Source organism: Urocitellus parryii, chromosome 7 (assembly GCF_045843805.1).
Source record: "Urocitellus parryii isolate mUroPar1 chromosome 7, mUroPar1.hap1, whole genome shotgun sequence".
NCBI lineage: Eukaryota > Metazoa > Chordata > Mammalia > Rodentia > Sciuridae > Urocitellus > Urocitellus parryii.
The window spans coordinates 34,567,393-34,580,003 of NC_135537.1; the positions used below are offsets into that span (position 1 = coordinate 34,567,393).

Consider the following 12,611-nt stretch of genomic DNA (forward strand, 5'->3'; position numbering starts at 1 on the left):
AATAGGGGTTAATATGCAAAATTAAAAAAAAAACTTACAACTCAACATCAGAAACATATTCCAGTTCAAAAACGGACAAAGAATCTGAACAGACATTTCTTCAAAAATATAAAAATATCCAACAGATACATGAAGAGATTCTCAACATCACTAATCATCAGGGAAATGCAAATTAAAACAACCATAAAACATCACCTCACCTCATATGTTTTAGGAGTGACTATTATCAAAAATAAAAGAGATGAATGTTGACAAGGGTATAGAGAAAAGGAAACCCTGGTAGAATTTTAGTAATATAGATTGGCACAGCCATTATGGCAAACAATTTTTTGAGTTTTGTGAAAAGGGTAAAAATAGAACTACCATATGGCTCAACAATTCATCTTTTGAGTATATACCCAAAGGAGATGAAGTCACTGCCTAGTGAGGATATGTGCCCATCCATGTTCATTTCTGGATTATTCACAATAGGCAAGATTAAGAAGCAATTTAAGTGTCTGTTGATGGATGAGCGGATACTAAAATGTGATACATGCACCTACTGGAATATAATTCAGGAGGAGGGAGATTCTGTTATTTGTCACAATGGACTTGGAGGACATTATGCTAAGTGAAATAAGCCAGACATAAAGAAAAATATTTATTGCATGATCTTACTTATATGTAGAATATTTTTTTAAAAAGCCAAATATATAGAGAATTAACACTGAGATGCAGTCAAAGAATATAAATCAGCATATGTAAACATAGGATAAAAAAGTCTAGAAATCTAACATGTACACATAAGGATAATAGTTAATAAAATTGTATTAGGGATTTTTGTCAGTTTTTTTAGATCATAACCCCCTGTGTCACACACTCAAAAAGAAAGATGATCGATACATTAATCTACTGCAGTGTAGTAATAATATTTGTATTGTATAATGTCATGTTACAAACCTCAAATAGATACAATAAGTTTATAGAAAGCCACATTAGGTAAATTTGCTAAACATAACAACTTTGTGCTTTCTAATAAAACATAATCTGAATTTAAAGGATGCACATGTTGTTCTGTATTCACTAAGTTCCCAGGAATGGTTGGTTATTGTGTGGTGGAAGAAAGAAAAATGATCCAGCAAGTAGGGACTGTTAATTAATAGTCATACCTCTTACTGTTCTGGATCTGTTTCATGTAATTTAGTGGAAATAATAAATTTATTCTCACCCGCCATTTGAATTGTTATGTTCTAAGCTATTCTGGTTCTTTGAATGGTATTGAAAAGAAAAAGGCCCATGGTATTTGTCTCCGTAGTATGTAAATTATTTTCAGCAGCCTTGTTGTTAGAATGTTCAAACTTGTTGGTTATATTGCTTCAATTTTATTTTGGTTTCCATACTGATGAGAGCTAAGGCAGTGTTCTAGAACTGAAAGTTGGGTGGAGGAAGGTTTTAGCTGTTTTTTTTTTTTTTTTTTTAAATTACTGATAGTTGGAAGCAATGCAGTTTAGTAATGAAATGAGCAAAATGAGAATTGATCAGAAAAAAGAAAATAAGCTAGGCAAAAGGAGAATAGGGAAAGGAGAAATGAATATGAACATGCATGGTTTACCAAATTCAAATTGCACAGTATAACCTTTTGTTGTTATTCTTTTCAGTCATAGAACACAGTATATTGCATTGAGTGACAGGACTTGGAGCTGGAAGTTAATAGCAAAACTAGCGTTTGCTGATGGTAGAAAATCAGGCAAACAAAAAAAGATGAAAACTAAGTTTTATGGGAGAAAGTTTAGGAAGAGTAAGATCAACTTTTTCAAATAAAATTTTAAATTTAGATATGGTCAGTAGGAGTTCCTATTTCTGGACTAATTGTTTCTTCTTAAGCTTTGGCCACTAACTTATTCCCATTGTTTTTAATAGTTACTCTCTTCTCTTTTGGGGAGGGACTCATGCAGTTATTCAGTTTTAAATTTAATAATTAGATTTAACCTTTAATGATGCAATTTTTTGTTTAAAACAAAACAAAACAAAACTGCCAGTTGTGGGGGGTAAATGCCTGTAATCTCATTGGCTTGGGAGGCTGAGACAGGAGGATTGTGAGTTCAAAGCCAGCCTTAGCAACTTCAAAATAAAATATGAAAAGGGCTGGGGATGTGTCTCAGTGGGTAAGTGTCACTGGGCTTAGTCACCTGTACCAAAAACAAATTATACTACTGTTTTTTAAAGAAATAGGGCCTATCTACTTTTTTCTAGTTGATATAAGCAGACCCAACTTACTCAGAAACAGCAAATAGTGTTTCATTAAGACAGTAAAAGTGTTGCCTGTGATGTTATGAAATGAATGAGCTGAGATATATTGTTATTTTTTGTATATTTGATTGTTTTATATTTCTCTAAATATAAATAAATTTCTTTTACATGGACAGATTTGAAGCAGCAAGAATAGGTGTCTAATTTTTGTCATCTTTCCTAGATTTATGGTTGTATCATCTATGCACACTTGTCCATAGTGGGTTTTCAGGGCCTCAGAGACTCTACTGGCTATTCCAAATGTCCCCATTATGGGGAACATTGACCTTTCAATTGACCAGTCAATTCTGAGAGGACCTCTGCATCCAGGGATGTTTTGTTCATGACTTTTGATGTAACAAGTCCTTTAATTGAAGTTGGAGTTAAGATTCAATTGTTCATTCAGCACTTGGTTGGTGTGCTTTTTTGTGTGTGTGCTGTGTGCCAAACTGACCTGTAGTAATGTAGAGGTGACTGTGTTGTGGAACTTCCCATGAGGAATGTAGGGAACACAAACATTCATGTAGTGTGATGTGTTCATAACATGATCAGTACTAAACTAAAGGTGTGCATAAAGTTCCACAGGGCTTTACAGTGGGGAATGACTATACCACCTGATAGATTTGGTAAAGACTTCATAAAGGAGATGACATTTAAGCAGTAAGTTTTTTGTTTGTTTTTCTTTTTCTTTTGAGACAGGGTCTTGCTAAATTGTTTAGTTCTTGCTTGGTTGCTGAGGCTGGAATTGTAGGTGTGCATCACCATGTCTGGCCAAGCAACAGTTTTGGGGCTAAGTAGGCATTGTCCAAGAAGCAAGGGTATTCTAAACATCAAGCATGGACCTGGAGTCATAAAAGGTGTGTTTGTGGAACAATGAAAAGTTCAGAATTACTGCTCTATGGTAGGGAGTAGAAGAGTAGGATGGAGCAGGATTGTAAAGTGACCTAGGTAACTGGCCAAGGAATTAAGATGTACTCTGTAGTAACTAAGAAGCTAAAAGAGTCCTTAGAGAAGTGATGTGATAAAGTTGTTTTGAAGGAAGGGAATTCTGTTGGCATCAGGAGAGAAAGGTATGTAAAGGAAGAAACATCTAAAGTCAGCTATGAATATGGTAAGATTGTTAAAGAATGAATTGTGAAGATTTCAGAATGCAGGGGCAATGGTGACAGGAAGGAAAGAGTCTGAAAAGAATTTGAGACAAATGCAACACTCCTTTACTAGTGACTTGATTGATGAGAGAAAGGGAGGAGTTGAGAACTCCCAGGTTTCCATGTCTCTAGTACGAGGTAGGTGTTGGGTGTTACTCATTTATATGGGGGCTACAGGTGAGGTACAGCTTTGCAGGTGGTGAGGAATTTGTTTTGGAGCCTGTCTATCCAGGAAGACATCTCTAATAGATGAATCTGGGGTTATGAGATAAAGACGTGTGTAAAAGCATGGTGCTTTAGTGGACATAGTCACTGAGGATGAGAGTGGAGCATAATTTGAATCAAGGGACAAGGGCAGAATCTGTGGTGAAGGGAGTGCATTGTCGTATAAGGGTGATGGAGACAGTAGCCACACAGGTAGGAGGAAGACCAGTAGAGAGTACTGACCTCTACTGGAGACCTCTCCTCTCAAAGGAGACCTCTCCTCTCAAAGGAGAGAATAGCTTCCAGAACAAATACCAAGCAGAAGCGAACATGGTGATACCAAGTGAGAATTCACTTGATCATGATTTCTGAAGGAAAGAATAATTTGGATGGTTGTTGGGGGGATATGGTCAGGGATTTCATTTAGTGTGTATATGGTTTATATTTAAGGGAGGGGGATTTTTCTTTCTCTAAGAAGGGAAAAGGTGAGAATGGTACTTCCTTTAAGTAAATCTAGAGGTGGGAATATTCAGGAAGGCTGTATACAAGAGCTGTTCTTTCCTTCCTTTTTGGGGAGGCATGAGCAGGAGATGAAGTCAGGGGAGCGTAGTAATCACAGTTAAATTTGAACACTTATTTTGCACTGGTCTCTGTGCGGTGTATTTGTCCTCCCTGTATGTATTATAATATCCATGTTAGAGGTGAAAAGTAGGTTTAGAGAAATTACATAATTTACTTGCAACCACTAACTTAATATGTGTTGGATTCACAGTTTGAATTCATTTGGTCTGATTATTTTAACCATGGGAATTGAGATAGAGAATGAGGTGGAAAAAGTAAGATTCAGGGCAGCTGCCATAGAGAAAGTAAACAGTGATTTTCAGATACCCATGGTGAAGGAAGAGAGGAATTTAATAATTATTTCAAATTTAATCTCTTTACTGTGCCCCCATAGAAGTACTTGAAAACAAGACCTGTTTGGTATAGGGAAAATAAAAGATTAAAATTAACGTTTTTTTTTCTGTACAAAGTATAATCCATTGCTAGTATGTAATATAAATCTTGGTAGACCTTTATCTGAGATTTATCTGAGCACTATAACCCATCTAACAAGTGAGATTGAAATTTGGCAGAAAACTAGAAAGACATGATTAGTATCTAGAAATCCAAGGAGAGGAAGTAATGTATAGACCAAAAGGAAAATACACAACCTAAGATCTGTTATTGGCAAGTTTTGCTCTGAGATTACTGGTTAGCTTCATGTCTGTAATCCTTGGTCTTATATTTTAAAATAATTAACATTTGTAAATTATCATTCGTGTTGATTTACATTTATTGTCCAAACTTCCAAGCTTTTTATAATTTAACTGTATCCCAGTTCACTGCATGTATTTTACCTTAAAAGCTAGTGAACTTTATACCTTTAAAAGCAAAATAAAGACATTTGTCTCAGCATGTTGAAAGACTCAGGAAGAAATGGGGGTAAGGAATTTAGGAATCTTCTCTTTTTTGACTCTGAATTTCCTTGCTTCTATTCCTTATTCTGTATTGTTTTTTCCCCTTAACATTTATTGAGCACCTACTTTGTGAACATTCTTGAGTATATGATGTGGAAAAAGACAAGTTTATATTTGTGAGATAAACAGGTAAACACAATAAATCATGAAATGTTATCTAAAAAGCAAAATCAGGAGCCAGAATGTGAGAGTGGTGGTTTTTTAGATACGGAAGTCTCCTTTGAACAGACTTGATTGGGGCCAGGGGTGGGGGTGGGGGGATGAGTTGCCTGAGAAAAAGTAATGTAGGCAGAGATAATAACAGCAACAGTGGTCCTAGGATGGGGTCCTGATGGACATGGCCTAGGAACAGGACCGTGAGTTGTGACCTGAGTTCATGGAATGAACCAGAGCCTTATGTGGGGACTTTGTAGGCTGTGCTAAAGATGTTGTGATACCTGTGACTTATGTGTTCACATAATGAATCTAGATTTGATTTAGTGATTATACTGACTGTCCAAACCAGCAGATTTGGTAATTTGTATGTTTATAGTATGGTCTTATTTTTCCTTTATAGGATGGAACCAAATTTATTTGTATTGGAGCCCTGTATTCTGAACTTCTGGCTGTCAGCAGTAAAGGAGAACTTTATCAGTGGAAATGGAGTGAATCTGAGCCTTACAGAAATGCACAGGTATTTTATTATTAAATCTTGCATTTAATAGCTCTACATATCAACATATAAAACAGTAATCATTTTTCTTATATGCTTTCAAAGAATCCTTCATCACATCATCCACGAGCAACATTTTTGGGGTTAACCAATGAAAAGATAGTCCTCCTGTCTGCAAATAGCATAAGAGCAACTGTAGCTACAGAAAATAACAAGGTAGGAGTCACTTTGCATTAATAAACATTTCATGCTTAAATTCTTGTTTTTTTTTCTCTTCTTGCCCCTTTTCATCTTTTCATTTTCTATCCTTCTGTCTAACTAGGTCCATAAATACAAAGTGTCTCAAACCCTAAGAAAGTGATCCAATGTTTTTTTTTGGAGGGCTGGGAGGTTAGTTTATGCTGTAATCCAACTTTAAAAGTAGTTTTCTACTTTTAAAGGAAAGGAAAAGATTCAAGAAAAGTGAAAGACAAGGGAAATCAGGGAGGTTAAAAAAAGGTACAGTTTGAGAAAATATAGATATTATGCTTCAAATGATCGGTTTGACTTTAAATTCTATTAAAAATTGTTGGAGCAAATGTATATTTTTGGTTAAGTCTTAAAGATGGCATTAGACATTCATTTCAATAGCTGCTATTTTAATTTACATGTGAAGAAAGTATTTTAATATCCAGTATTACTAAGAATTTGTTCTATAATACTATATATTTAGCTCAACATTTTAGAATTCTAGGCTATAAAGTATGTATGCTTTACTCCAGTTTTGATCACACTTCTTTTGGAAGGTTTATTTATTTTTTTTTAAATCTCTAACCTTTTATTCTTTAGGTTGCTACATGGGTGGATGAAACTTTAAGTTCTGTGGCTTCTAAATTAGAACACACTGCACAAACTTACTCCGAACTTCAAGGAGAACGGATAGTTTCTTTGCATTGCTGTGCCCTTTATACATGTGCACAGCTGGAGAACAATTTATATTGGTGGTAAGTATGTAGGGAGGAGGAATTTTTTTTCAGTGAATATTTTTATGTGCATGGAGACCTGCTTTGGGGAATGGAATACTAATATGAAAAGGTCAATACTTTGTAGGGACAGAAATTTCAATTTAGAACATTGTTACCTTAAAATAAAAGCGCTTAAGATAAATTTATAAAAGTAATGCGTACTTAGTGACTATATTTTAAAATTTATAATAGTATGATGTAGAATAAAAATCATCTAGAATTCTCTGTCCAAAGATATCTGCTGCTAACCTTTGGGGAATTTTCACCACCCCCTATATATAAATATGCATTTTGTTTTTAAATAATTGGAAGTATATATAGAATATTTAAAATTTTTAATAGCATGAGTATTCTCTTTTATTTAATTATAGTTTTAATGTTAGAAGATACCTAAATTTATTTTATTTGTGTCTTAATAGATACAAATATGTAAGAGTCTCCTAATGAAATGGAATTATTTTGAAGGAAAGTATCCACTGATAACATTTTCTATGAAAATTTAATCCTAAAAGTTTAATTAAAAACTAGATCCAGTTATTTATTGAATTTAAACAAGTTGCACATGTTAAAAATATTCTGAGGCAAAAAATATGAAGAAGAAATATATCAAATTTTAAATGACAGTATGTGTGTAATTTCAGATTTAATTTATCGGCTTGGTTTCTGCTTTATTTGATCATTTTATGGTTTTCCTTTCCAGGGGTGTAGTTCCTTTTAGTCAAAGGAAGAAAATGTTAGAGAAAGCTAGAGCAAAAAATAAAAAGCCCAAATCCAGTGCTGGTATTTCCTCCATGCCGAACATCACTGTTGGTACCCAGGTAAGGGGTTAGAATTAAGAATAAGCCTATCCTAAGGGACATAATTTCTCTTAAAAAATCACTTCCTTGTAAGCAATTTCTGTATAAGTAGTTTGATAGATGAGCATTATTTGAAGGACAAGGGTCCAGAGTAGCATCATACATTTTTCTTCAAATGAGTAACATTTTACAGATTCTGGTCTCATGTTAGTATTTTTCCTATGGGACATAATTTCTATATTTGCTGCATTTTTAGAATTAGCTGGTACTTTGAAAATGCAGAACCTGTAGTCATCCTCTACCAAAAGTTTTTCAGTTTATCCTTATGTTTAACAGATAGGCCAGGTGATTCCTATGACTGAAAAAATTTTTTTGAAAGATTTTTCTTGAAAGATATTGCTCTTTTGCCTCAGCAGGAGGCACAAGTCTTTGTCAAATCCCTGCATTTATATGAGTTTCTATTTTGAGGTTGTGAGATGCTTTTAGGCTCCTTTAATTATTTTCTGGTAGGTGATTTCTATTACTCCATTGGTTCTCAAAGTGTGGTTCAGAGACTACTGCTGATCCCTTGCCCTTTTCAGAGAGATTGGAAAGCCCTTTCTTTTCCAGTTTTCTGTCTCATTGAAGGTAAATTGTCTCTATGCGCTGAAGTCAGAATAACATTGAAACAGGTTGAATGCAGAAGCAGTAGGGAGAATCCAGAAGTTCTTGTATTCAACATGACATTAAGAGATTTGCAAAAATGTGAACGAGACCATTTTCCTCATTCTTATTTTTGAAACTCTATTTTTATGTTTGCATGTTGTTATATATTAACATGGGTTTTTATTACTGTTAATAAATTAAAATCTTTCTTTTCTACTACCCACCTGCCCACCCACCCACCACCAAACCTACCCAGGGCCTCACACACGAAAGACAAGCATTCTACCACTGAGCTACCTCTTTTATTTTGATACAAGATCTTGCTAAGTTGGCCACGGTGCTTTGACTTGAACTGTGATTATAGATGTGTGCTACCTTGCCTGGCTTAGCAAATATTTTTTCAGTTTTAGTTACTAATACATTACATTACTGATTATTTAAAACTAAGTATTAGCCACATAAACAAGGGACTTGGGATACTCATTAATATTTAATAGTGGAAAAGGGTTTTTAGAGTGGAAGCTCATCTTCAGGGTAAAACAGTGTTTATATTTGTTAGAGCAAGTGCAGTAATGAACATATTTATAATCCTTAAAACTTATGGAGGATTTTGTTACATAATGTGCTAATTTCCTCATGTAGCATTTTTAAAAAAATATATATTTTTTAGTTGTAATCAGACACAATACTTTTATTTTTATGTGATGCTGAGGATTGAAACGAGCACCTCTCACGTGTTAGGTGAGTGCTCGACCACTGAGCTACAACCCCAGCCCTTTCTCATGTAGCATTTTAAAGATTTTACTTATTTATTTTAGTTGATGGTCCTTTATTTTTTTAAATTTATATGTGGTGCTGAGAATTGAACCCAGTGCCTCACACATGAAGTGCTTTACCACTGAGCCACAACCCCAGCCCTCATCTAGCATTTTTATTTCAGATTTTTTTTCTCATCACCAAAAGGTACAATGACCTCTATCCCCTGCTTTAAAAAGTAGTTAGTCACTATTTAAGTTAAGTTTTTCCTCCGAACTCAGCTTAAATATACATAATTCTTTTTGTTTCTGGCTGTTTTGAATTTTTTGTTTTTGTTTTTGTCCTATTCAACAGTTGTCTTTTTCTGATTCTTTTTGGCCTTCCAACTAGAAAGTTCTTAGTAATTAATTACCCCCTTTTCTAGACATTATTACTCAGGTTTCATTATTTATCTAAGTTACTTTGGGCAGGGTGGTTGCCGTATCCCCAATATGATCCCCTCTTTCCCTATTTTGTTCAAATACTGATTTCTGATGTTCTCAGAAGTTCCTTGTCAATTGTACTCTCATAACAGTAAGATATCATAGCAGCTACCTTATTAGTAGGTTACACTAATACTCTAATACTGCAGGCAGAGAGGGCAGGAAAAATAAAGATGCATTGCAGAAAGAAAAGCTTTAAAGAAAGTAGCTTGGCACTACTACATTGCTGAAAGATAAATCGTATTAAAACACTTTGGTGATGGATGGATTTTCCTTTAAGCTTTACAAAACTGGGTTAAACAGCCACAACAAAAGGAAAGTACTTTATGTGTGAACATCAGAAAGAGTGTTGATCACTTAAGGGTATTCTGTTCTTTCTCCATTCATAGAAAGTAATTGTCAGGAGTAATGTATTTAGCATATATTCATTGTATATCTTGATATGGTAGGCTCCACCAACACTCCTCCTTGTCTTTAAGATGCCTTTATTTTTATAGGAAGACATTAGTAAATAACTCATTATAGAATGCTACATTTCTGTTTTAGTTACAGTCTTATTTCTTATTGAACCCTTTTCAGGCTTTAAGCTTTCGCTAGTCTTTTCTAAAAAATTCTGAATGAAATTTCCCTTGAAATTACTAAGTTTTGCAGAACATACTTTTCCCAAGAAGCCTGCTTTTAGCAAGTATTCATCTATGCCATAGAGCTATAGTTAGTGACACAATACTATTTTTTGGTAGAATTGCAACTCTAAGCCAATGTTTACACCTCCCATACTTCTCTAATGTACCACCGTTGTCCTGTCTCTCTTGTCTCTCTATTCAAAAATATTTGACACTGGTCAAGTATAAGATCATCATTAGTTCCTGGACAACTGAACATAATATAGGTAAGGTTGGATGGCTGGAGACCTCATAAGAGGAGCTATTTGTGTCATGTTTTAACAGTGCCATGTGTTTTCAGTGTGTAACCTGAGGTTAGTCCCTGACAGAGTTTTATAGCTTATTGACTCCTATACTTAAATTCCTGATACTAACATCTTCGTGTAATCTTTTCCACATTTTTTGGTACATTATAGTTATACATCATGATGGGATTTGTTGTTACATATTCATACATGTCACACAGTATAACAATATCTACATATTATTTTTAAAATAAAAATTGCAGTGTCCACTAAACTTTTGGCTAGTACAGAACAACGGTCTCGGGTGAAGCCAACATCTTATAGGAATGAAGCTAATGGAGCCTGTGTAGATTTGTGAATTAAGGAGGAAAATAATTTGAAATTAGGAAACAAAATATAATTATTTTATTTACAATTTTATATTGATAACTATGTTTAGTTTCTCTGCAGTTGCTGTTTAGTTTCGTTTTAGTAGAATTGTTATTTGTTGCATGAATTTTTAGTTTTTTAGCAAACATGCTGAAATTTCTCTTGCACCTTAGTTTTAGGAACAAATTTTCTTAGAGATTATTAAGTTGGTGCTTTTTCAACCTTGCTGATTGTGTAAGATTGTACCAGAAAACGAAGGAAGCAATCCTTTATGTATTGCATTTTCATACATTTATGACAGTTATTTCAGTTTGTTTTAAAGTTATGCCATCTTTATGGTAGTTTTCTTTGATTTGCTAGGTATGCTTAAGAAATAATCCTCTGTATCATGCTGGAGCGGTTGCATTTTCAATTAGTGCTGGGATTCCTAAAGTTGGTGTCCTAATGGAATCAGTTTGGAATATGAATGACAGCTGTAGATTTCAGCTAAGATCTCCTGAAAGCCTGAAAAGCATGGAAAAAGCTAGCAAAACTACTGAAACTAAGTAAGTATTATACTCTATGCTTTAATATCACTTTCTTATTTGTTGTGAATATTAATGGGTTAATCAAAGGAGATCTAGACGTATATAGTGACATAGAAATCAGGAATTGCTAACAATTGCTGTTTCTACTTTGCTTAGTATTTGTATATTAAATTTGCTCTTGATGGTGGCCAGAATGGCAGAGTGGTGTTCTTTCTCTCTCTCTCTCTTTTTTTTTGATGTCCTTTTTGTCATTAGATTGAGCTATATGAGTATCAGTTACAATGTGTTCAGCCTTATGTTTAGGCCTCCCCTGTCCCTTTGTATATCATTTTAATTTTTATCTAATGCTTTGCCTTAATCAGGATCATAGGAAAGGTTTTACATGTGCCGGGGAGGAAATTCTGTAAAAGATTTGTAAACTTTTTTTGTGTATTAGAGGGATATGTGAACAGAAATACCACTGATTTTTATCTAGTCCCCTATTCTGGGCCTGGTTTATTATTTAGAGTGGTATAGTGATTTTATTATCTATGCTTTCAAAAACATTCACTCATCATTTAGGATATGTGTATTATAATTTGGTGGTTTAGTACATGAACTAAAAATCCTTAATGAACTTGTTAAATAACTTTTAACCCACCGTCCCACCCCCCATACTAGGGGCATTCAACCACTGAGCCACATCCCCAGCCTGTTTTTATATTTTATTTAGAGACTTCTCACTGAGTTTTTTAGGGCCTCTCAAAATTGCTAAGGCTAGCTTTGAACTCTTTCTCCTGCCTCAGCCTCCCAGGCTTCTGGGATTACAGGTGTGCCCCACTGTGCCTGGCAATAACTTTTAATCTTAAAAAAAAAAAAAAAAAAAAAAAATCTGGGGCTGGTGTTGTGGCTCAGTGGCAGTGCGCTTACCCAGCATGTGTGAGATACTGGGTTTGATTCTCAGCACCATATATAAATGAATAAATAAAATAAATGTTCATCAATAACTTAAAAAAAACCTGACTATTAACATGGAAAGAGTAGGATTATCACATTCCATAAATTACTTTTTTTAAAAATATAGGCAGCCATTCAAAAATTATTGGAGGTATATGGTATATAAAAGTTTAAGACGTGAGTTTTTAGTTTGCTCTCCCTTTATGCTCAAACAAGTGTAATGAGTATAAATTTATTAGCTTTATCACTGCTATTTCTTCTCTGATATTAAAAATGCAAACTAAAATTCAGAAACAGGGATTTCTGTTAAGTTAAAAGCATAATGTACAACCAAAGTTTTGTACTGGAAGCCTAATTGATCATTTAAGTGCTTTTCTTTCTTTTTTTTTTTTTTTTAAG

The 12,611-nt window shown here is 34.2% G+C and overlaps 1 protein-coding gene across 4 annotated transcripts in view; it reads left to right on the forward strand.

Annotated features, from left to right (window-relative positions):
• Window positions 1-12,611, forward strand: part of Ubr5 (ubiquitin protein ligase E3 component n-recognin 5) — a 131,415-nt gene that overhangs the window by 63,528 nt on the left and 55,276 nt on the right. For all 4 annotated transcript variants that reach the window (XM_077801346.1, XM_077801349.1, XM_077801347.1 and 1 more), the window contains exons 10-14: window positions 5,694-5,810; window positions 5,895-6,005; window positions 6,618-6,772; window positions 7,494-7,611; window positions 11,110-11,294. In XM_077801346.1, coding sequence (XP_077657472.1) covers window positions 5,694-5,810; window positions 5,895-6,005; window positions 6,618-6,772; window positions 7,494-7,611; window positions 11,110-11,294 — 686 coding nt within the window. The remainder of the gene's footprint in view (window positions 1-5,693; window positions 5,811-5,894; window positions 6,006-6,617; window positions 6,773-7,493; window positions 7,612-11,109; window positions 11,295-12,611) is intronic.